Source organism: Podarcis bocagei (assembly GCF_964188305.1).
Source record: "Podarcis bocagei genome assembly, chromosome: 10".
Classification (NCBI taxonomy): Eukaryota; Metazoa; Chordata; class Lepidosauria; order Squamata; family Lacertidae; genus Podarcis; species Podarcis bocagei.
The window spans coordinates 75331950-75357984 of NC_138135.1; the positions used below are offsets into that span (position 1 = coordinate 75331950).

A 26035-nucleotide genomic window follows, 5' to 3' on the forward strand; every position below is an offset into this window, starting at 1 on the left:
CCTGCTCCTTCAGAGGAAGTATAACCCTGTCAAGAGCAGGCATCCTCCCAGCCATCTGCTCTAGGGAACCGCCCACTCACAGTGCCCCAGTCTTATCTGGACTGAGTTTCAGTTTGGTGGCTCTCATCAGGCAAGACACCTGCCCAGCACTTCCACTGCCTCACCTGCAGATGTAAAGGAGAAACAGAACTGAGTGCCATCAGCTGACAATGTACTCCAAACCTCTGGATAACCCCACCCAGCAGTTTCACGTAGATGTTGAACAGCATAGGGAATAGGATGGAGCCCTGAGGAACCCCACATTGAAGGCTCCAGAGGGCTGAAAAGCACTCCCCAAGCAACACCCTCTGGGAATGACCATTTAAGTAGGACTGGAACCACCGCAAAGTGGTGCCACACACCCCTAACTCAGGCATCCGCTCCAGAAGGATACCATGTTCGATGGTATCAAAAGCCGCTGAGAAGTTAAGGAGAATTAACAGGAACACATTTCCCCTGTCTCTCTCCCAACAGAGGTAATAATAAAGGGCAACCAAAGCAGTTTCTGTACCAAAGCCAGGCCTTAACCCTGATTCAAATGGAACTAGAAAATCAGTTTCATCCAAGAGCTCCTGGATCTGGTACAATATGAACATATATATGAATTTAAAATAAAGTAGGAATATGAAATAGGGATTATTGTGTGAACCCAAAACTGGACCAGGAAAACAGGAAACAATTTTAGAGGGCAAGAAAAGCACAGATTGGAATTAAACCAAGTCATTCAAATAAATGGGGAGGGGGGGAGGTGACAAACCTAAGGGTTTGGCAATGCGCTTATGTGAGGACTAAAACTGGAGGAGACACCATTGCTGTGCAGAGTACGTCCTTCATGCTGCAGTGCTCAGTTAATCTGTAGGTGGCCAGCAGGTCTACGGTTAACGCATCTGTTATGGCTAGACCTTCAGAATCCTGAGCAGAGAAGAGTGCCCTGTATGGCAGCCCGCTAGAATACTTCAGGCTCGAAGAAACAGAGAGGTGAGTGAGCAGGCTCTCCAAGGCCCAGAAAGCCTGAAGAAACCCTCAGCCCAGGCAATGGTGAGCATGGTGTTGTGTCTCTATAATAGAGAGGATGTTCCATTTCTGGTCTGGTTCAGGTGTGTTTATGTCCCTCCCTTCCAGAGGATTAAAAACATTAAAATTCATATTGTCACCACAAAGATCCAATTTGAAGAAGTCAATCTTGGAGGATGATTTGTTTGTGAGACAGCAGAAATGATAGAAAACTTGTTATGCCCTCTTCAGTTTACATGTAGAATGAGGAGAGGGGCAGCAGCTTGAACCACCTGGAAGTAGCTTTTAATAGTTCTTAACGTATTATTATATTTGATTAATATATCAGTATCAGTCATCTTGAGGTTGTCTTGGAGAAAGGCAAAGAAAGTTAATAATGCAGTATGAAGCAATTACTGTTGAAATAACACTCAATTCCTGACCTTTCTTTACTTACCTTAAGAATTAAGTGTTGAAGTTCATCATCTTGTAAAAAAAAAGGCTTGTAGCGGACTTCTGAGTAAGAATTAGAAGAACCTGCAAAATGATAAATGATAAATTAATTTCTAAAAGGAGACCAAAGGCAGATAAAGAGATTTCACACCAAGTCATTGATTTACTAGCGGGAAAACGCCCCACAAATATGCTCACACGACAAGACTTGTTTGGCATTTTCACTTTTAAAAATGCAAACTGGTCATAAAGGTTTGCAAGTGAAAGCTGAGACAAAAGAGTATGGAAAACTCTTTTTTCCATACTCTTCCACAGCAGGGGTCAGCAAACTTTTTCAGTAGGGGGCCAGTCCACTGTCCCTCAGACCTTGTGGGGGGCTGGACTATATTATGAAAGGGAAAAAAGAATGAATTCCTATGCCCCACAAGTAACGCAGAGATGCATTTTACATAAAAGCACACATTCTACTCATGTAAAAACATCAGGCAGGCCCCACAAATAACCCAGAGATGCATTTTAAATAAAGGGACACATTCTACTCATGTAAAAACACACTGATTCCCGGACCATCCGCGGGCCTGATATGGAAGGTGATTGGGCCGGATCCGGCCCCCGGGCCTTAGTTTACCTACCCATGACCCACAGAGAGCAAATTTTAAGTCTTAAACAAATATAAATATAGAGAAGAAAATGGTAGAATGCCTTCACAGTAGTAGCACCCTCCCTGTAGAACACCCTCCCTTTAGATGTCAAGGAATTAAACAATTATCTGACTTTCAGAAGACACCTGAAGGCAGCCCTGTTTAGGAAAGTTTTTAATGTTTGATGTTTTTGTATGTTTCGATATATGCTGTGAGTCGTCCAGAGTGGCTAGGGAAACCCAGTCAGATGGGTTGGGTATAAATAATAAAATAATAATAATAATAATAATAATAATAATAATAATAATAATAATAATAATAATAATTACAGTATTAACATCTTTCAGGTTCCGTTTTCATAAATACTTAAAGCAGTGGAAAACGGTTCTAAATTTAACATCAAATCCAATGGTCTGTTTCAACAGCAATAAAAGCAAGGATTGCTGTGTCAGTGCAACAGTATAACTTGCCAGGACACTTTTCATGCCTTACAGAGAGGCAGCTTGCTCAAAAGATATTGCAATCAAAGAAAGCATTAGCTGGGAACTCAATCTGTAGTATTTCTATTTGTGGAAGTCACTCTGCCCTGGTGTACACCTTTTTTACACTTAAAACAGGATATTTTATACCATTCTTAACTCACTTTTCAATGACTTTAAGTGCTGCACAGCCATTCTTAATACTGTGAGTTTATCCACTTTACGGGCCACTGGGTTGCACTGAGGTATCATAGCAGATAGTTCTTCTATGAGGTTATTCATTTTGTCTCTTCTTCGTTTCTCTGTTTGGCTATGAGCCTCCCTAAAAAGAGTGCAGAAGACATATCTTGTGCAGGGTACTTAATAAAAACAAGCTGAACTCCATATAACATGTTGCAAAGTTATTATATGAACAGCAAGAGAACGCAGAAAGAACCAAACTGATTTCTGCAATTAATAACTAGAGATGGGAGAAAATATGGATATACAAATATAAGTAGGGGCTGAGTATTCATGGGGGATAAATAAATGACTGTCAAAACCTCTTATTTATAGTTTTTGACATTTTTTCAAGTTTAAATTACAGAAGTATATATGTATGTATACACACACCTGAACATGATCTAGGATTAAATCTAAACTTAACACTAACAAATGAAAGTTAAGACTTTATCTTCTCAAAACTACCATGACCCCTCAAGCAAACAAATTAAAGCCTGCACTAACCAGTACACATGCACGAGAACTAGGGATATGCCAGTCTCTGTGGGATCTTCCACTGACTCAGGTGGATCTTCTTGTATTATTTTATACCCTGTAAATAGTGGAGTTCAGCAGTCTACTCAGTTCTCAAATTCAGCGTTAACTCTACTAGCCAAACAAGGAATACTAGCCATTTTATCTGAAGCAGAAACACTGTTTTACGTAACTACACTATATTTCTGGAAAGTTCTTTACATTTAGTCTTTAAGTGATCTTGATGAGCATTTTGAATTTGTAGAAACACAAATATACATTTAACCACCACTTTAACTCTTCTGAGCATGGTATTCAAAAATACAGTACTGTATTTATCTATTTGCTTGTTAGTTCGTTAAGGCATTATACCTGCTCTGGAGATCATCAACATCACATGCATACCTAGAGAAAAGAGAATTTATACTATTTAAAAGACATCAAAATCAAGAATGAAAAACAATTACAATAGAAAATCATGCTGAGTTTTCCTTACTCTTCTTACAGCAGTGACCTGGGACACATAAGAACGCCAAAAAAGAAAAGAAAAATGCCTTTCTTCTTTACCCCTGAACACCAGTCACAGAAGACTGAATTCCAGTACAGTGGTACCTTGGGTTACAGACACTTCAGGTTACAGACTCTGCTAACCCAGAAATAGTACCTCGAGTTAAGAACTTTGCTTCAGGATGAGAACAGAAATTGTGCTCCGGCGGCAGCAGGAGGCCCCATTAGCTAAAGTGGTGCTTCAGGTTAAGAACAGTTTCAGGTTAAGAACGGACCTCCAGAACGAATTAAGTTCTTAACCTGAAGTACCACTTTAATGTGATTCCAAGAGTTTTCCTTGGTTTTTGTGGCTATGGGGTGAAGAGGTACTAAAGATTGTGCTGCAGCCTGAAAAAGCCCAGGGCAACTGTGGTCAAAGTTATTTCACGTACTGCAGGAGTAGGGAACCCATTTCAGTCTAAGGGCTGTGTTCCCCACATGTGTAAACTTGGGTGGGGGGACATATGCAGGACGAAACCCAAAAAAGTATACAGTGCAAAACAAATCCAGTTACCGAAATACTGTACATTTTCAGGCACATACACAAATCACTTACTTCTGCATAAAATTCAGCTACCTTCCACCCAGCTCCATCTCTCCAAACTTCCCAAATTCACAGCTCAACAGAAGAGATATCTTGCTTCTCCTTTCACTTCCTGCATCTCAATCACTGTTTTCCCTCCCAACTTTATGCCTTCTCTCTCTCTCTCTCTCTCTCTCTCTCTCTCTCTCTCTCTCCTTTTCTTCTCCTCCCGCACTGGAATTATGGAGCATCTCTTTTCCTGCAATTACTCTTTGGCCTGACTTTTCCTGCAAGAATCCCACCCTGTAACTACAGTCCCCACTATTTCTTGTTGAAGATGCCTCCAAAGAGGGGATTGTCACTTTGGGAGAAGCGAGAGGAGCTGACTGGTTCTTGAAATACTTGGGAAAGGCTGCATGCTGCTGAATACTTCCCAGGGCACCTGGACATGTATGAGTGCTTCCTAGCACAGAAAGGAATGCCCAGATATGGCTACTTCCCTGAGTAAGGGAACATGCTGACAGCTGGTGAACTAACTGCAGCAGGCATCAGAAGCATGAGACAATGAGGGGGTGGAGCCTTGGAAAGTGAGTAGGCTGAACAGAAAGGCTGTGTTGACCAGATGCAGCCCACATACCCACGGATGTAGCCACAATTTTTGTTAGGGGGGCAGAACCAACATGATTTGAAATACTTAACTAACTGACCATTGTTTTATTTGATCTAGGGGAGGCAGCTGTCCCCCTGGGCTACACCCATGCCCATGCCACTGGTTCCCCACCCAGTACAATCAATTTGGGCCTTGCTACAGCCATAGCAGAATACTCTGACAATTAATAGACATTTTCCCTTATCACATCTGTCACGACATAACTTTTTGTTAATTACTTTTAATCATCTGGCAATTTAAAATGATGTGCAACTTCCCAGCAATTCTTATAACATAGTACACTAAAGATTGAGGTAAATATCCCTGATGCCATAACCAACTTAAACAAGAAAGTATTTGAAAGATGCTCACATCCAGAAAGTGGGTACTGTCATAGAATCTTAAGAGTTGGAAGGGACTCAAGGGTCATCTAGTCCAACCCCATGCAGTGCAGGAATCTCGGATAAAGCATGCATTACAGATGACCATCCAACCTCTGCTTAAAAACTTTTGGTATGTCAACTTTTAGTATTATGAAGAGATATTATGAAAAGCACTTTGGAGAGCTCAGATAGGAGTTAGTAGTTCAGAAACAGATTTTCAACAACTCTATGGAAAATCTAAACAGAAGTAGCATGATGTATCTGATGAGGTAAGATGCCATTGTTGGAAAAGATAAAGATGTACATAAAAACTTTCATAGTGTTAACTCACTAAGACCATCTGTGGCAAGAAGAATCTACACTAGGCAAATGGAAAGTAGGAATAAATTTCATTACATCATGGAGGCCACCTGAAACAGCTGAGCTTTCCGATACCCTCCTTCGGATAGGCTTCATTCAGTAGGATAATCTTGGTACCAAATCTAATGGTTTTTAGGTTAAATATTTGTTGCTGTTGTTTTAAAATATGTAATCCCCTCCAATTAAATCCTATAATGTTTTCAGTTGTTGATTTCCAGCCCTGCTGTTTTATTATTTCAAAATATCAGGAAAGTATCTAATTATATTCTTGGAAAGAACAGAGAAGAGGTAAAAACGTTAAAAAGGAATGAGAACAGACAGTGTGAATAAAATATGGAAATGTATGTTGGTTTAGGAAAATTATTGAGAACTGTGGGATTTGAAGAAGTTTACAAGGAGCAGCTAGTTGGAAATGGCATGAAGCACAGAAAAGAACAGACTTTTCCAGGCACAGAATATGTCATGGCAGATTAATAAAGGTGTGAATAGGAACTGGAAGCACAAGAAGCTGAAAATGCATTATCACCGTTCTGTCATGTGTTTAGTATGTAGCTCCTGAATATACACAAAAATATCTCCCAAAATAGATGTGTTAGATGCATAACATGTACACACACACTAGCAACTATAGGTCTAACACAAATCCAGTATTATTATACTACAGTGAGGCAGAAATTAACCCCCCCCCCCAACTTACTGGTTATCAGAATCACTTCCTTTGCGTTTTCTTGGAAAGTCCACTCCAAATGTATTACTTGAGTTGGCAGTGACTGGCTGGGATATAGGAGTCATAAGGCTTGAGAACGCAGAGGCAACACACTGGTTTCCTTCCATCTGAAAATTATCTGCAAATAGTAAAATAGTGCCAAAGTTGAGACGGAGTGATTTTGTATGTACTGTATTCCAACCAATCTAGACAGAAATGAAAAAAATTGCTGACCTAAATCCATGAATAACCTTCATACAAAGAAGAGTTTGGATTGGATTTGATATCCCGCCTTTCACTCCCCTTCAGGAGTCTCAAAGCGGCTAACAATCTCCTTTCCCTTCCTCCCCCACAACAAACACTCTGTGAGGTGAGTGGGGCTGAGAGACTTCAGAGAAGTGTGACTGGCCCAAGGTCATCCAGCAGCTGCATGTGGAGGAGCGGAGACGCGAACCCGGTTACCCAGATTACGAGACTACCGCTCTTAACCACTACACCACACTGGCTCTCCACAAAAGAGCTCCCCCATGACAAACATGCTTCTTAATTCTGTGTCAATCAATCTGTCCATTTACATAATTTATGTCCCACACCGTCAACAAAGATTTATGCTCTTAGGGTAGCTGCTAACCATGGTATAAGAAGCAAGAAGTAAAACTTAAAATAATAACAACAATAACAACAATAATAAATACAAACTAATACGGGAAATTAAAAAGAAACTAAAACATCGCCAGACAATTTAACTACAGTATATGGTTAAAACGAATCTTCACTAAGTTAAAGAATGTTTACAGTCCTTTAAGCCTAGGAAAACAGATTGCCTGGTGACTAAGGATTCATCCAAACACTTCCGCTTTCCCTGGGGAAAACCCGCTGATGAATAAACATCAATTGGGTTTTCTCTGGATTGACATTTGCTCCAATTTAGCGCTGAAGAGCAGTTTTCCGGGGGGAAGTGGCAAGGTAAAGGCAAAACTGCTTGGACCTGTGCCTAGAAAACACAGAAGGTCATTTGGACCCATTCTTTCTAGGCACTGGACAAGCGAAAGTGTGGACAAGCCCTTAATGATAGTAATGCAGTCTCTAGGTGGACCTCCTTTAGGAGAGTATTTTAAAGGTGTGGTGCCACCAAAAAAAGGCTTGCTCTCTGCCACACATCAGGCTGCAGAGGCACAAGGAGAAAGGCCTTAAATAATGATCTTAAGGAATCGGTAGACTGATGCAGAAAAAGGCAGTCCAACAAATATTTGGATCCAGAGCTGTGGATAATCTAGTCATAACCTGTTTAAAGGTTATGACTAGCACTTTGGACCTGAGCTCAGAAAGTCCCTGGAAGCCGGTAGAGTTGTTGCAATAAACACAAATTATTTTCTCTTCACCTACCGGTAATTCCCATTATCAGCCTAGGAACAGTGTTCTGGGCTATCTACAGTTTCTGAACTGTCTTCAAAAGCAGCCTCATATCAGTTACCAAGGCAAATATAACTGTGGCTAGGCTAGCTCAGTCTAGGAGAGGTTGCTGTTAGCATATGAGCCTGTCAAATGACAGAAGTTTCTTTGTGCCACCAAAATTACTTGACGCTTAAGAGAATGACAAATCAAATATCACTCCCAGGCCGTTAGATAAAGTACAATCCCTTCCAGGGCTGGTTGAAAACCATCTGAAAGAGGATTAGCTTTTAGTATAACTTTCCATATAACTACTGCTGCTGCAAACCCAACCTACAATGGCTACAGAAAAGTGACTGCCTGAAGCATTCACATCATTTTAAACACCTGGCCTTTTCTTCTCCACACTATGCTGTGCATACCACAACTCAGTAAGAAATGTCTGTCTGTCTGTCATGCAACCCCTCACAGAATGCCTAAGTTTACTTACCTAATTAACAAAATGTGTATACTGTTTGATTGTAATAAAATCTCTAAGCACTTTACAGGACATATTGAAATAAGTAATCAAAAACATTTAAAAATAATTAACAAAATACACTGCAACTACAGATAAAAGGTTTTCCAACCCAGAATGAATACCTAAACTCTCTGCATATAAGGCCACATAAGAGTCTTCATGCTTTCTTCATGTTCACAACGACTTTATTACAACAGCAAAACACATCTAGGGGAAGAAGCGATTTTGCTGCAAAAGACAGCAATGAAGAGTCCTGGGCAAACTTAAAAACTAACATTTATTTTCCAGTACACATATCAATGCTAATGATAGACCTGCTTATACACAGTTGCCCCTTCCTTATCTTGCTTCAACATTTACCTATTTCATTTGCATGATCAAGTAGTTAATCAGAGGATGGAGTCAAATAAACATGAGGAAACTTGACTAAATAATCAGATACTTCTTAATTTGCACCTGTTCTCTCACAGTGCAAGCAACTATATTTGCATGTAAAGAGAAGATTGAGAATTATAATTCATTAGAAATATGCAGCAACTTGAATGATGTGGAAAATGATAAGGCTAAAATGGACTGAGCATGCCTTGCTTGCGTGACTGAAGGGACTGAAGGGGCAGGGTTTCTGTTGAGGCAGGGGATTAGCTGTGGGAGGAGCTTATCAGAGTTTGTAGGGCAGCAGTTGAAGAAGGAGCAAAAAGGGTTTTCTTGTGTGTGTGTGTTTCTTGTGGCTGATTAGCTCTTTTCCCTGTGTAAAGGTCAGAGGGGGCAGGGTTTCTGTTGAGGCAGGGGATTAGCTGTGGGAGGAGCTTATCAGAGTTTGTAGGGCAGCGGCGCGCGCCTAGCGGCGCGCGCAGTTATATCCATCTTTTAGATTTAGGGGAGCTAGTCTCAAACGTTTGTTGGGGGAGACCTAGGTTTTTTTTTGTGGGCAAAGTTATTTGTCCTGTCTTCAAGCTTTTTATGATGGAGGACCTCTGTAGCCACCCCCAACAACACGATCTCAAGATGGAAGGGGAGGGAACAGCTGCAGTCGCCTGCGATTCCTGCGCAATGTTTGCCATCTTGCCAAAGGTTGCAGGCAGCTTCACCTGCAGCAATTGCATGTTGATTGCCCTTTTAAAAGACAAAGTCCAGCAACTGGAGGAACGTGTAGCTACGCTCCAAAGAATTAGAGAGCTGGAGCTCTTCTTGGAAGCAACAGAGCACACCGTCCCCACCAAGGAGGAGACAGGGGACTCCCCTGAGAAGGAGGCTAGTTCATCAACACAGGAGCCAGATATATGGAGAAACGTGACTCAAAGAAGTAGGAGGCCCAGGGTTCACTCTGATTGTTTAGAAATACACAATCGCTTTGAGGTCCTCTCCCCTAGCATGGAAGACGAAGAGCAGACTCCATTTGAGGATCTCTCCCTCATTACAGTCGATCAGGTATATGAAGACGAGCAGCAAAGTCAGTCCTCAGGGAATGTGCAGGCGACCTTGGAACGGACAGCTCACGGAAGAACCCCGACCAAACCCAAGAGGAGGCGTGTAGTGGTGATAGGGGATTCCCTACTGAGGGGAACAGAAGCAGTGATCTGTGGGCCTGACAAGATGTCTCGGGAAGTGTGCTGTCTCCCCGGGGCTAAGATCCAAGATGTAACTGAACGACTGCAAGGAATCATAAAACCCACTGACAAATACCCCTTCCTCTTGGTTCATGTGGGAACCAATGACACTGCAAGCAATAGCCTCCAGAAGATCAAAAGAGACTACGAGGCTCTCGGCAGGAAATTGAAGCAACTAAATGCACAAATTGTCATCTCGTCTGTCCTCCCAGTTGAACGACGTGGCCCAGGGAGAGAGGGGAAAATACTGGAAGTGAACAGCTGGCTTCGCAAATGGTGTAAACAGGAACGGTTTGGATTCTTAGATCACGGACTGCAGTTTCTTGAAGATGGACTTCTGGCAAGTGATGGGCTGCACCTCACAACGGTTGGGAGGAATGTTTTTGCCAAAAATCTCAGAAACCTCATCAGGAGGGCTTTAAACTGACTAATGTGGGGGAGGGAGACAGTGCTCCTGAAGGTAGGAGTCTATCAATTAATGAAGATGATCATCCAAATGTCATAGACCAAATGGAGCAAACAGCACGCGGACCTAGTGGTGGGAGGAAAAAATCCTTAAATAAGAGACACGGGGGAATGATTAATGGACTTCAATGTCTGTACACTAATGCGCAAAGCATGGGAAATAAACAAGATGAGCTTGAGCTCTTGGTACAGCAAACTAAATATGACATAATAGGCATCACTGAAACCTGGTGGGATAAGTCCCACGATTGGAATGTAATAATGGGGGGATACAATCTATTTCAGAGAAACAGACCAGACAAGAAAGGAGGAGGAGTGGCGTTATATGTCAGGGATGTGTATACCTGTGAAGAGATCCAAGATTTAGAACCTCAAAGCCAATGTGAGAGCATTTGGGTCAAAATTAAGGGACAGAAGAATAACAGAGACCTCATTGTGGGAGTTTACTATAGATCCCCAAGCCAAACGGAGGACATAGATGATGCCTTCCTGGAACAGATGGCCAAGCATGCAAAAGGAAGGGAGATAGTAGTAATGGGGGACTTCAATTACGCGGATATTTGTTGGACGTCAAACTCAGCCAAGAGCATAAGGTCAAACAGATTCCTCACTGGCCTTGCAGACAACTTCATTGTCCAGAAAGTGGGAGAAGCAACAAGAGGAACAGCCATTTTAGATCTGGTCCTAACCAATGTTGATGACCTGGTTAGTGGGGTAGAAGTGGAAGGATCATTAGGCGCGAGTGATCATGCTCTTCTGAAGTTTACTATACAGCGGAAAGGAGCAGCCAAGCATACTAGGATTCAATTTCTTGAATTTAAGAAAGCCGACTTCATAAAACTTAGGGAAGTGCTGGGTGAGATCCCATGGACAGCAATACTAAAAGGAAAGGGAGTTCATGATGGCTGGGAGTTTGTTAAGAGGGAGATAGTAAAAGCACAACGTCAGGCAATACCAATGAGACGGAAACATGGAAGGTGCCTAAAGAAGCCAGGGTGGCTATCTAAAGAACTTTTAACTGAATTAAGATTAAAAAAGGATGTGTACAAAAAATGGAAAAGGGGGGAAACCACCAAAGAGGAATTCAAACAAATAGCCAGAACGTGTAGACACAAAGTCAGAAAAGCTAAAGCACAGAATGAACTCAGGCTTGCTAGAGAGGTTAAAAGCAACAAAAAAGGCTTTTATGGGTATGTTCGTAGCAAAAGGAAGAACAAAGAAACAGTGGGGTCACTCAGAGGAGAAGATGGTGAAATGCAAACAGGGGACACAGAAAGGGCTGAACTCCTCAATGCCTTCTTTGCCTCAGTCTTCTCCGATAAAGAAAACAATGCCCGACCTGAAGAATTTGGAGCAAATGATTCAGCAAAGGAAACACAGCCCAGAATAAGTAAGGAGACAGTACAAGAATATTTGGCTAGTTTAGATGTATTCAAGTCTCCAGGGCCAGATGAACTGCATCCAAGAGTATTAAAAGAACTGGCAGATGTGATCTCAGAACCACTGGCAGTCATCTTCGAGAAATCCTGGAGAACAGGCGAAGTCCCGGCAGACTGGAGGAGGGCAAATGTTGTCCCTATTTTCAAAAAGGGGGAAAGAGAGGACCCAAATAATTACCGCCCAGTCAGTCTGACATCAATAGCAGGGAAGATTCTGGAGCAGATCATTAAGCAAACAGTCTGTGAGCACCTAGAAAGGAATGCTGTGATCACTAATAGTCAGCATGGATTTCTGAAAAATAAGTCATGTCAGACTAACCTGATCTCATTTTTTGACAGAATTACAAGCCTGGTAGATGAAGGGAACTCAGTGGATATAGCCTATCTTGATTTCAGCAAGGCATTTGACAAGGTGCCCCATGATATTCTTGTAAAGAAGCTGGTAAAATGCGGTCTTGACTCTGCTACCACTCAGTGGATTTGTAACTGGCTGACTGACCGAACCCAAAGGGTGCTCATCAATGGTTCCTCTTCATCCTGGAGAAGAGTGACTAGTGGGGTGCCACAGGGTTCTGTCTTGGGCCCGGTCTTATTTAACATCTTTATCAACGACTTGGATGATGGACTCAAGGGCATCCTGATCAAATTTGCAGATGACACCAAACTGGGAGGGGTGGCTAACACCCCAGAGGACAGGATCACACTTCAAAACGACCTTGACAGATTAGAGAACTGGGCAAAAACAAACAAAATGAATTTTAACAGGGAGAAATGTAAAGTATTGCACTTGGGCAAAAAAAATGAGAGGCACAAATACAAGATGGGTGACACCTGGCTTGAGAGCAGTACATGTGAAAAGGATCTAGGAGTCTTGGTTGACCACAAACTTGACATGAGCCAACAGTGTGACGCGGCAGCTAAAAAAGCCAATGCAATCCTGGGCTGCATCAATAGGAGTATAGCATCTAGATCAAGGGAAGTAATAGTGCCACTGTATTCTGCTCTGGTCAGACCACACCTGGAGTGCTGTGTCCAGTTCTGGGCACCACAATTCAAGATGGACACTGACAAACTGGAACGTGTCCAGAGGAGGGCAACCAAAATGGTCAAAGGCCTGGAAACGATGCCTTATGAGGAACGGCTAAGGGAGCTGGGCATGTTTAGCCTGGAGAAGAGGAGGTTAAGGGGTGATATGATAGCCATGTTCAAATATATAAAAGGATGTCACATAGAGGAGGGAGAAAGGTTGTTTTCTGCTGCTCCAGAGAAGCGGACACGGAGCAATGGATCCAAACTACAAGAAAGAAGATTCCACCTAAACATTAGGAAGAACTTCCTGACAGTAAGAGCTGTTCGACAGTGGAATTTGCTGCCAAGGAGTGTGGTGGAGTCTCCTACTTTGGAGGTCTTTAAGCAGAGGCTTGACAACCATATGTCAGGAGTGCTCTGATGGTGTTTCCTGCTTGGCAGGGGGTTGGACTCGATGGCCCTTGTGGTCTCTTCCAACTCTATGATTCTATGATTCTATGATTCTATGAAGCTCTTACTCTCAGCACTTCAATATAATGAACACATAAGAAAGTACTTAAGACCATTACAGCTTTTGCCTTATTAACATACCTTCTAGCACCCTTGTGATAGCTGGTAAGCAACAAAAAGGTTCACCACCCACTGCTGTAGGTGTTTAATCTTGGAATATTGCAGTAAATATAACGGCCAATTGTGCTTCCGTTTTAGGGAAAGTAAACAGATTACTGTGACTCAAATCCAGGCATCCCTGAATGACCCAATTTTTTTAACACCCTGTATCTACAACAGATCACAACATTCTGCAGAATTGTTAATGGGAATTTTTTTTTTACCCACACATTCTTATCCACACCTTGCAGAATATTAACCTGCCAACAGGCAGGGGTGCCAAGAAGGAGGTACAAAGAATACACATGTATTGAATAAAACTTGAATAAAACAGGGGGAGGCAGGTAAGCCCCATCCCTCATAAAATCACATGATGTGGCGTACACACACTATTTGAATGGCAATGTCCCTAAACCTTGGTGTTAACTGCTATGTAGACAAGTCTTAACCTTCTAAATGATTATTGTGAGATAAACCAGACTGGCTGCTTTCAGTGTTTTTAGCCAATCTTGTAATCTCCATTTGAGATCAGGTACTCCCTTTAAATTATTACCTGCTGATTCTACTACAGAGTAAATGTGGGTGAGTGCTAAAGAATCTTCCACCCTTGCAAAGAAACAGAAAAAGCACATGCAAACTGAAAACTCTGCAAAGGGGATAAGGCATGTCTTCTAAACTCCAGGCAATTAAAAAAAATAAATCTGTATTGTTAACTCTCAGCACAAGAGTAGATGTCTATTCAGAAAAAGTATATGTGTTTAATGAGTCTTACTCCCAGGTAAGTGGGTAGAAGATTGCAGCCTAGGTTTTCTTGTGAGGAGGGGCCAGATAAGGGTTTATGGTGATGCTTTACCCTTGGGCATGCTATACCAACCTGGGAGTGAACTCATTTGCATACAATTGGGTTTTTGCATCTAAGCACACAAAAAATAGGCCAGATTAAGACTGGTTGAAGCCTTGGAGGTGTACTAATCTGGGGACAGGGGGGGAAATGCCCCTTTAGAGTACAATCAGTTTGACTAAAGGAAGCAAAAACTGGTGTCTATTATGCAAGAAAGAAGTCCCCTTTTGCAGCCACCTTCTATATCTTCACAGCAGCCATAAGGGATAGGTTCAGCTGATAGTTAGTAACTGGCCCAAGGCAGGCAGCTGCACCAGGTTTAGGGCAATGCAGGTAGTTCCCCCACACATGGTGCTGAACCAAGGGGACACAAAATAGTAGTAATAAACAACAACAATTTATATGGGTACCTACTGAGAAGATCCATACAAAACTAACTGTACCATTAGGAATTATTCTGAAAATAAGAATGTTTGGATGGCAGGGTGGGGGCAAATTATGTCTTCACTCAGGGTACCATGTTACCAAAGTCTGCCCCTGCAGGCAGTGAGCAAAAACAATGACAAGCTGAACAGCATGTGCACACACACAAATGCATGCCTGTGTGTGAAGCTTGTTTGTGTTTGCTACATTTCACTCTTGAATTTTCATAGCAATCAAAGAACAGTGTTGGTGTGTGCACCTGAATTCCTGGCTTTGTGTGTTTTTATTCCCAGTGTTTCATCACTTCTTTTTTGTCTGTGTAAATGCAGCATTACAAATTATGCAATTACTGGTGTAAATTTTTAATATATATCAAGTTGGCCAAATGTTTTGCGGCTGTTTTTGTAACATGTCACAGGGGAATGGTGGAGAGAAATATTCACTGTATGCTTCACAAGTGGAATGTTGTTCTCCAATTTCTGGGTATGTCCCCCCCCCCCCGGGAAAGGCCGCAGTGGGACAGAAAGGTGGGGAGCATTATGTTAGCCGTGGAAGCAATATGCAGGGAGAAGTGATTACTGTAGTTGGGGGGATATGGGGGTAAGGTTGGTGCCGCTGGTATTAAATGCTTAAATGGATTGCTGTTGAAAATGATCAAGGCGCTTTTTATGGTTCTCATTCCCTTTTTATCCTCCCAACAACTCTGTGAGGTAGGTTAAGATAAGTGACTGTTTCAAGGGCGCAAAGCGAGCTTCATGGCTGAGTGGGAGTTTCAAATTCTTTTTTCTAAAAAATGAAAAATAAAAAAATCCTGTAATTATTATGTGGTTTTAATAAATAACCATCTCAATTGAATACACTGCTTGCTTTTTAACTATTTATAACTTGATTTTTTCCAAGCATGAGCATCTGAACAGATCTGCTGTAAAACTCCCATCTGAAATACATTACTAATGATTATGTGCATAAGGTTTTAGTGATGAGTTGTAAACAAATAGTTCTTTATTGTTCAAATCTATTCCACCTAGAAGCCATTATATAGTATTTCACCTAAATTAAAATTCAGAAGAACATTTACCTATTTGTATAAATACATTCATATACAAGGGCACTGCTATTTGGCATTTAATACGGCAGGAGAGCGGGGGGAGGTAGAGATTGTGAAAGGGCAATAATGGAGTTTAGAAAGTACTCATAAGAGACATTTCACAATATTTAAGTTTTCAGAAGAGTAACAATTTCTTCACTTATCACCCTTATTCCTCTAAATTCCATGGACCAGGAGGAGCAAATAACAGCAGTAACTAAGTCAATGAGCGAATGAGATGTGATAACGGAATAGGAAATACATAGAATCATAGAGTTGGAAGAGACCACAAGGGCCATCGAGTCCAACCCCCTGCCAAGCAGGAAACACCATCAGAGCACTCCTGACATATGGTTGTCAAGCCTCTGCTTAAAGACCTCCAAAGTAGGAGACTCCACCACACTCCTTGGCAGCAAATTCCACTGTCGAACAGCTCTTACTGTCAGGAAGTTCTTCCTAATGTTTAGGTGGAATCTTCTTTCTTGTAGTTTGGATCCATTGCTCCGTGTCCGCTTCTCTGGAGCAGCAGAAAACAACCTTTCTGCCTTCTCTATGTGACATCCTTTTATATATTTGAACATGGCTATCATATCACCCCTTAACCTCCTTTTCTCCAGGCTAAACATGCCCAGCTCCCTTAGCCGTTCCTCATAAGGCATCGTTTCCAGGCCTTTGACCATTTTGGTTGCCCTCCTCTGGACACGTTCCAGTTTGTCAGTGTCCTTCTTGAATTGTGGTGCCCAGAACTGGACACAGTACTCCAGGTGAGGTCTGACCAGAGCAGAATACAGTGGCACTATTACTTCCCTTGATCTAGATGCTATACTCCTATTGATGCAGCCCAGAATTGCATTGCCTTTTTTAGCTGCCGCGTCACACTGTTGGCTCATGTCAAGTTTGTGGTCAACCAAGACTCCTAGATCCTTTTCACATGTACTGCTCTCAAGCCAGGTGTCACCCATCTTGTATTTGTGCCTCTCATTTTTTTTGCCCAAGTGCAATACTTTACATTTCTCCCTGTTAAAATTCATCTTGTTTGTTTTTGCCCAGTTCTCTAATCTGTCAAGGTCGTTTTGAAGTGTGATCCTGTCCTCTGGGGTGGTAGCCAAATAAAACGCTTATGCCGAAAATACTCCAGCTATACACCTCTCCAAGTGTGTTGCTCTATGCAAACATGTTTGTGACAACCACTCTGTATATTCCCTGTATCTTTATGGTTTAAATTTAAAAGAAAACTATTTATGGGATTTGCGGGAGGGCCAATGGCAGGCTAAAGCATTATCTCACTGCACAAACCAGACCGCTGGCCTTCTCTGTTGCTACAGCCACCACTCCTCTACACAGGGTTTTATCGCCCCAACCCTATTTATTATTTTCATTGCCATGATGCTACACATTGTCGAAGGGAAACTCTCCACTGGGGTAAAAATCATATCGAACAGGTGGAAAGCTCTTTACCTTGAGCAGGCTGAAAGCAAAGAGTAAGGTTACCATAACTTCCATCGTAGAGCTTCAATATGCTGATGACAGCGTAGTGTGTGCACACTCAGAGGATGACCTCCAAACCATCCTAAATATCTTTGCAGAAGCCTACGGAAAGCTTGGCCTATGCTCAACATCCAAAAAACCAAAGTGCTGCACCAACAAGCACAAAAAACCCATCTGCAGCACGACAAATCCAACTCAGTGGTGTAATGTTGAAAAATGTTGATGACTTTAAGTTACCTTTCTACAAGAGCCGACATTGATGCCAAACTCCAGCATTGCCTTAGCTCGCTGAGTGCAGGTTTCTCCCGATTGAAGGGCAGAGTGTTTGATGACTGGGACATTTGCATGGAAACCAAAACGCTTGTTTACAAAGCTATAGTACTTCCCACCTTATTATATGCTTATGAAACACGGACCACTTTTAAACGCCATCTCCAACTCCTCGACAGATTCCATCAACAGTGTCTCCAAAAAATTTTACATATCACTTGGGAAGACAGGCGAACTAATGCCAGTGAACTTAGCAAAGATCACGAAGAAATGATTCTTCAACATCAACTTTGTTCATAGGCGCCGACTCCATGGGGCTTGAGGGGGCCCGAGCCCCCTCAAAAATTCGTTTGGGGGGGCTCAGCCCCCCCAATAATCTCGGGCGGCGGTGGGCGCGGCTTTTATAGGGCGCCCGGCGCGCACCAGCTCAATAACGGGCACCGGTGCGGCGGGGGGCGCCGGGCCGGGGGAGGGGGCGGCCGGCCTGTCTCCTTGGCAACCCCACTGAGCAGCGCCGGCTCCCCCGGGAGGGCCATCCCCCCGCGCCGCCGATCGCCAACACCGCCGACGCTGTGGCTGCCCGAGCCCGAGCCCGAGCCCGAGCCAAAGCCAAAGCCAGAGCCCGAGTCAGAGCCAGAGCCAGTCAGTCAGGAAGGAAGGAAGGAGAAATGGGGAGGGAGACGAGGGAGGAAAATTGCGCGCAGGGTGAAGAAAGGAGAAGGGCGAACGAGACGAGCTTCCAACCCAAAAAAGGGCTGGAAGACTGGGAGGATGCAGGATCGGGAAAGAAAGCGACGCCTTCCCCGCCCGCGACGTCGCCCGCTTGTCATTGGCAGCGCAGCGGGCGCCCAGAGGGGCTGGGCACCGGCGCAGGGCCGCTCCGCAGCCGCGGAGGACAGCTGCGCGGCTAGCAAGGTGTGCCGCGTAGAGCGCGGCCCTTGTGTGGCCCGGTGGCCAGGCAAGCTCGGGCGGGGACCCCCATGCGAATCTAAGACGGGAGAAGAGGGCAGAGCAAAGGGGGTCCCTTCCCCAACCTCCGGCTCTGAGACTTCCCTGCGCCCCAGAAAAGCGAAAGGATTTTCTCTTCTTTTTTTTTTATAAATATTTTATTAAGTTTTCAAATACAAAGTTAGAAACATACACTGAAGAAAAAAGTAAAAGAACAAGAAAAAGAAAAAAAGAAAAAGAAGAAAAGAAAACCAACCATTCAACACATTTTTTATATAACTAACTGGACTTCCTCGCATCTCCCTTACCCTGCATTCTTTATAATAAAGATATCAGCAAATTATTACCTTGTTTCGTACCTTATTTTGTACTTTTCAAATACTATACCTCTAAATTTAACATACTTTTCATCAGTTACTTATATCTTAAATTAAACATAGTATTACCTTAGATTTTGACCTTTTCTTACTTAAAATATAATTTCCTGTTTCCCAAATCTAATTGCTGAAGCTATAGTTTCCGAATCGTGTAAATTTTTAACATTCATACAACTTATATTGTTTTTGTAAATAGTCCTTAAATTTTTTCCAGTCTTCCGTTGTTTCTTCTCCCAAATCTCGGATTCTGCCAGTCATTTCAGCCAGTTCCATGTAGTCCATCAATTGCGTCTGCCACTCTTCCAGTGTGGGCAAATCTTGTGTCTTCCAATATTTTGCGATAAGTATTCTTGCTGCTGTAGTTGCATACATAAAGAAAGTTCTATCCTTCTTTAACACTTTCTGGCCAACAATGCCCAAGAGGAAGGCCTCTGGTTTCTTGGGAAAGGTATACTTAAATACCTTTTTTAATTCATTATAGATCATTTCCCAGAAGGCCTTCACTTTTGGACAAGTCCACCAGAGGTGAAAGAATGTCCCTTCAGCCTCCTTACATTTCCAACATTTATTATCAGACAGGTGATATATTTTTGCAAGCTTGACTGGGGTCATGTACCACCTATAAAACATTTTCATAATATTTTCCTTCAAGGCATTACATGCCGTGAATTTCATTCCGGTGGTCCATAACCTTTCCCAGTCCTCAAACATGATGTTATACCCAATATCCTGAGCCCATTTTATCATGGCTGATTTGACTGTCTCATCCTGAGTGATTTTCTCTTCAACCTGCCCTCCATCCTCTTGCAGAAAACTCTTTGCCTGCCCTGCCCGTATCTCGTTTTTGCTTTTTAATTCCACACACGCACCCTTCGGACTTCGTGGCAATCGGGCGCACGGGTGCGTTTCCTAAGAGAGTGAGGACCCCCGCCTCCTCCCCACCTGCTCCCTCGCCAGCCAGCCAGCCGCGCGCCCTAGCCGGAGAGCCCCGGCCATCCCTGTCGCGCAATCGGCTGGATCTCCCTTCAGCAGGCCGTGCTCACAACTCGGCCCAGGGACCCCCAGCAGCGGATCTCCGGCCCAGCTGAAGAATCCGGCAACAAGCCCCCTCCTCCCCAATCGCTCCGCCGAAATACGCTCCAAAACCCCCCAGATAGGCCGCCGGCCGCCAAGTCTAGTGGCGCCCTGAGCGAGGGTCTCTCCCCAACACCGCCACCTCGAACTGCATTCTCCCGGCTACCCGAGCGAACCAGCGGCAGGACCCCGGTATGGGCCCCCCCAATATTTTTTATAAGTCGGCGCCCCTGACTTTGTTGGACTGGTCATGCCTAATTATCGTCTTCCAAAGCAACTACTCTATTCTGAAGTTAAAATTGGAAAGCGAAATGCTGGTGGTCAACAAAAGAGGTTTAAAGACTGTCAAGGCAAATCCAAAAAAAGTAGTATAAACATCAACAACTGGGAAACATTGGCCTGCTAGCATTCCAATTGGAGAACAGCCTTTACCAAAGGTGTCATGGACTTTGAAGACGCTAGAACTCAGGACGAAAGGGAGAAATGTGCTGAGAGGAAGGCACATGTGGCAAACCTTCACCACGATCAGCTCCCTCCTAGAAACCTATGTCCCCACTGTGGAAGAACATGTGGAACCAGAAATTGGCCTCCACAGTCACTTACCGACTCGTTGTTAAAACATGTTCATGGAAGACGATCTTTAAAATATAAAGGTAAAGGTACTCCTGGCCTTTAGGTCCAGTCGCGGACGACTCTGAGGTTGCGGAACTTATCTCACTCTATAGGCCAAGGAGCTGACGTTTGTCCGCAGACAGCTTCTGGGTCATGTGGCCAGCATAACACCGACACCAGAGCAGCGCACGGAAATGCCATTTATCTTCCCGCCTCAGCGGTACCTATTTATCTACTTGCACTTTGACGTGCTTTCGAACTGCTAGGTTGGCAGGAGCTGGGACCGAGCAACGGCAGCTCACCCTGTTGCGGGGATTCGAACTGACTTTCTGATTGGTAAGTCCAAGGCTCAGTGGTTTAGACCACAGCGCCACCCGCGTCCCACAGCCATAGAGCCCAAAATAATTCCCCATCCTTGCTCTAGCTTATCCACCTTGTTCAGCATCAGAAAAGGAGGGTGTAGAAAGATCCAGTACATTTTAGGAGCTGGATTTTTTCCTGGAGATCAGTAACATGGCCTATACTGGTTTTTTTTTTATAACTATTTCTTAATAGGTGAAAACTGGAAAATTAAACAATCCAGTCATAAACTTTGCAAGGAAAACACCAGCCTCGAAACAAGATAGGACTTGACCTACTTTCTGAAGACAGAACTTACGGTAGATATGCTACTTCTCTGGTGTGAAGTAAAATAGAAATGACAACAACAGAAAACCGTCTCAAATTGGAACACAATTAGCATATACCTTTCTAGATTTAAATTTTGGCAACAGACAACTTTGAAGTGTTAAGAAGGAAGCTATACACTTTAGCATTGTTCTATATATCACTTGACCCTCAGATTTAAAGAACAAGGGATATTAATATACACAAAAATAATCCATAACCTAAAGTACAGCAGCATGGCAAAAAATTATCTTGACACATACAAAATTGTTAAAAAGCTAAGGAGTAAAAACATATTTTAAAATTAACTGTAGATAAAATTGCAGCATATTGTACACCAAGAATCAGGACCTCCAAGGATATGCGACTCCGATTACAGAACAGCTCCAGCCAAATGATAAAACTATTTATCCATCTGCATATATCTATAATTCTATAGACTATTCACAGAAAAGTGCATTTGGACTGCATTTAGCAGCATTTAATGCATCCCAATATTTCAGTTAAACAATGTAGAAATCACACCCAAATTGGGACTGATTTTAACCTCCTCTGTCAAACATAAAATACACAACAAGTATTAGTTTATGTATCCAACCGATGTCACGGCTAGTCACTTATTTCAGAAAACTGGAGTTCCACCAGGACACATTTTAGAAGCTCCAGAGGGGATTCCTAAAGCATCGCTGCGGGTTCCTCTTCCTATTCCCCCGCTTTTTCCGAGAGGGAAAAAAGTCATTTGGAGAAAATTGAAGTGGAAAGGGAGGCGGGCAGCAAGTTTGTTCTCTGCGCGACGAAGACCAGCCGGACAGATTGGAAATGTACGCGTCCGACAGCATACGCTGCGAAAGTAGGGCAGGCGAAATCAAGGTCGTGGTAGCGAAGCGCAGAGGCGGCGGAGAAGGTTTCGCATCCCGCTCCCCCTTTGGCTTATTCTTCCATCCCTCGGGCGCGTCTCCGTATGTTTGGGGGCTGAGGGGGGGGGCGAGGGAAATCCGGCCCAGTTGCTCCGAGTCCGGCTATTGCCTGGCGGCGCTTTCTTTCCCCGCAAACCCCCTGGCTGGGATATTTTAAAGCCGATCAATTAAATGCCTGGGGAAGAGAGGAGACCGCGCCTCCCGCCTCCTCCACATGCAGCTGGCCTCGCTGAGCTACAGGCTCGGGAAGGACCCCCAGGGGTCATCTAGTCCTACCCGTCAAAAGGCCGGCGAAAGGCGCGAAACCCGCCGCCCTTCTCTCACCTGCGCCGGCCACCGCCGCTGCCCTCAGCCCTTGGCTGCCGCCGCCGCCGCCGCCGCCGGTCTCCTCAGCGCCCGCCTCGGCCATGGCCAGCGCCCCCGGCTAGTCCGGGGCGACGGAGGCAGGCGCGGTCCCCCGCCCCGCAGGCATGAGGCGAGGCGCCCCTTCGCCTCCAGCCCACGAAGCAGCAGGAGGCGGCCCAGGGCGGAGACACCGCCGCCACCGCCGCCGCACCTGGGCGCGGGTTCCCTCAGCCGCAGCGCCGCCTCTTCTCGCGAGAGCGCGGCCTGGCCGCCGGAGCCAGCGGAGCTCCGAGGAGACAGACGGAGGCCTCGGCTCAGGGCGCGCGGACCTCTGGACGCCGCCCTCGGCTCCTCGGAGGGGAAGAAGGAGCAGACATCGCCCGAGGCCTCGTGGCTCCGCGGGGTCGGGCCTGGGCCTGCTGGGCTCCCTCTCCCCTGGCACAAGGTCGCCCCTTCCGCTCCGCTCCGCCCTCGGGCTCCACCGGCTCGCCTTGGCCAGCTCGGGGTCGGGGGCGCCGCTTGAACCCGCGGCCCAAGCCACGGGCCAGCCGAGCTCCGCCATCGCCGCCGCCGCAGACCCAGATGCGCCGAGGAGCCCGCTGACCCCCTTCAGCCCCCGCAACGCAGCTCGCGCTCACCCGCCATGCTGGTGCCCCCCGCCCGGTTTCATGGCTTCTCTAATCCCACGCTATTCAGAAGATAACTCGCAAAAAGTGCCTTCTGCACCTGAACGCGCAGGTTGGAAAACCGCGTGGGGCGGAAAGATGTTGCAACCCGGGGGCGAGAGGGAGTCCTCTGAACCCGCACCTGGAACAAAACCTGCTCCATCGCAACAGGGCGCAGGTGGCCCAAGATCTGGCTTGAGGTTGCAGTCCTCTTGCAGGATGGACATTTTGGGAAAGTATGTGCCAACTTACCTGAGTAAACATGTATATAATTCTGTTGTCAACTACAGTATTCAGAAAGCTCAGGCCAGGCTGCAAGGCTGAAGTTGGAGCCTACCTCCAAGTGCCTCTATGTTTGGAGGCCTTCTTCCCAAAATAAGCTTTGAGCATTCCCAAATCAGAAAGCACAGCTGCTAATAAAATGTTCCCTAGGGAAAGGATGGGGAACCTGTGGTCCTCAGGTGTTGCTGGATTCGCAACTGCAGCCAGCATGACCAGCAATCGTGGGGGTTTTTTTTACAAAACACATTTATAGCCCACAATTCCTCCAAGGTCAAGGTGCTGTACATAGTTCTCCACATTTTATCCTCACAACCCTCTTGGGTGGGTTAGACTAAAAGGCAGTGATTGGCCCTAGGTGAACCTCATGGCTGAATGGAGATTTTAAACCCTAGTTTCCCAAGTCTTAGTCCAGCACTAACCACACTAAACTGGCTGACAGTCCAGCAACATTAAGAGGGCAACCGGTTCCCCACCATTGCCTTCTCTGATGCCCTACCACCATGTCCAGTGCCAAGCTTTATTTTTATGCAAGGCGTTATCAACTGTACAGCCCCCAGATCAGTGCTTATAAATATGGAACTGAGGACTTTGAAGCCTAAAAGAAGTCTTGGGCCATTTCCAATCATACATACTTGTTGACAGATGCCAGGCATTTTGATTCCATCACTCCAATTTTGTACAACCTGCACTGTTTGTCTGTTTGCTTCCAAGCTCTATTCAAGGTGCTGGTGTTTTTGTTTAATCCAGCTTTCCCTGAACTGTGACTAATTTTGAATTATTGGTTAATTGACTGATTGAACAATATTTAATGTTTTGAATTTTATATTTTACATTTAACTTTTTTGTTATTGCTAACATTTTCTTTTGACTGAGTGGTGTATAAATTTGCTAAATAAACCAACGACTTGGGACCGCCTTCTTTTATACATTTCTCACACTCAGCTATATTGGTAAAGTGCTTTATGTGCATTATAACACTGACACCAGATGACGCTGTGGAGGCCCGTCTTTAGCCAACGGGATTTCCTTGTATGAAGTTTACAATGCATTTAACTGAGTCACTTCTTTGATGGGGCTAGATCCAGTCATTAACTAGGCATCATCTGAAGCTTTATTCCAGCTCCCTCAATCTGAGGTGAACACCCACTCTAGGTATTTCAGGCATGTCATTTTTCAAGAAGACCTCTAGATGATTTTTTTTGGGGGGTGTCTTGTGCCTTGCCACTTTGGAATTATTACTGTGTTTGGGTTTGTTTTGTAGTTTTTAATGCTTCATTTGGCTTGGGGATTTTTTTTAAAAAAAAACCTGTTTTGATACTGTACCTCATTAGTTCCTCAAAACTTACGTGGGGCATACATTTTTGAAACAAAAAAAATTGATAAAATGAAGAAGCAAGCTGTTGAGAGTACTTAAAAATGGTCTCATGCAGAAGTGCTCAAAAGCATAAATGGAGAACAGGACAGCATGAAAATCAAAACAAAGTTGATCCAAGGCATATGTAAAAAGAAAAGAAAAAAGCAGAAAATGCTTAATACTGCAGAACAGATCCCGACTAAACAGAAATAACTTTCTGACAATAAGCTGTTCAACGGTGGAATGAACTCCCTTGGATGGTGGTGGACTCTTTCCTTGGAGATTTTAAAGCAGAGGTTGGATGGCCATCTCCCATGGATGCTTTAGCTGAGATTCTTGCATTGTAGGAGGTTGGACTAGATGACCCTTGGGGTCCCTTCCAACTCTACGGTTCTATGATTCTATTCCATTTTTTTAATCAAGGTGACATGATGAAGTACTTCATGTGCTGTGTTTGAACAACATCCAGACAAGAGGACTGGCAGCTGTGACAGTGACCCAGGTGGAGAATTCCTCCTATCTACCTGCAGTTCCATAAAAATGCTCTTTTAGAAACAATGAAAGATTGTACTTTCATATGCTTTCCCATGTAAAACATGGTGCATGTATATAAAACTAGTATGTGACAGCTGGGACGAATGGAATTTGTTGTAGTCCAACATCTGGAGGGCACTAGGTTGGTAAATGCTGATGTAGACTCTTCCACCTGCATTCCAGCATTCCAGGGCTGTACCATAGATTTCTGAACAGCTGTGAAGTTTGCACCACTGCAGTCAGAATATTTCCTTTTTAAAGAAACCAGTGCTGCTCTTGCAGCCACAGGCAAAATACCTTGGCAATTTCATCCACGTTGGACCAATTGTCCAGAAAAAACATTTGTTACATGCTGTGATTTCTTCTATTCACTCAGCTTTTGGACGTGCAATTCCATCAGGATTCTATTGTACACAATAAGCTATCATGAGGTGGGCCCATTTTCAAATCTAATGAAAATACTTTTCATTTTAGAGCCGCTTAGCACTGCAGTGCTATTACGACAATAATAATAATAATAATTGAAAAGGCAGGATTGTGGGGTGGGGCTGCAAAGTGTTTTGAAGAGCCTTAGCGGAGCCTCT

At 44.1% G+C, this 26035-nt stretch overlaps 1 protein-coding gene across 2 annotated transcripts in view; it reads right to left on the reverse strand.

The window, feature by feature from the left end:
- Positions 1-24906, reverse strand: part of BMAL2 (basic helix-loop-helix ARNT like 2) — a 43548-nt gene extending 18642 nt beyond the window's left edge. Inside the window, exons 1-5 of one of the 2 annotated variants that reach the window (XM_081210719.1) lie at positions 24870-24906; positions 6499-6646; positions 3713-3745; positions 2770-2927; positions 1490-1569 (exon numbers count right to left, since the gene is read on the reverse strand). In XM_081210719.1, the coding sequence (XP_081066845.1) occupies positions 1490-1569; positions 2770-2927; positions 3713-3745; positions 6499-6646; positions 24870-24891 (441 nt within the window). In that variant the 5' untranslated portion in view covers positions 24892-24906. Of the gene's footprint in view, positions 1-1489; positions 1570-2769; positions 2928-3712; positions 3746-6498; positions 6647-22595; positions 22704-24869 lie in introns of those variants that run through there. The other variant, XM_081210718.1, reaches the window with a different exon arrangement.
- Between the last annotated feature and the right edge of the window lie 1129 nt (positions 24907-26035).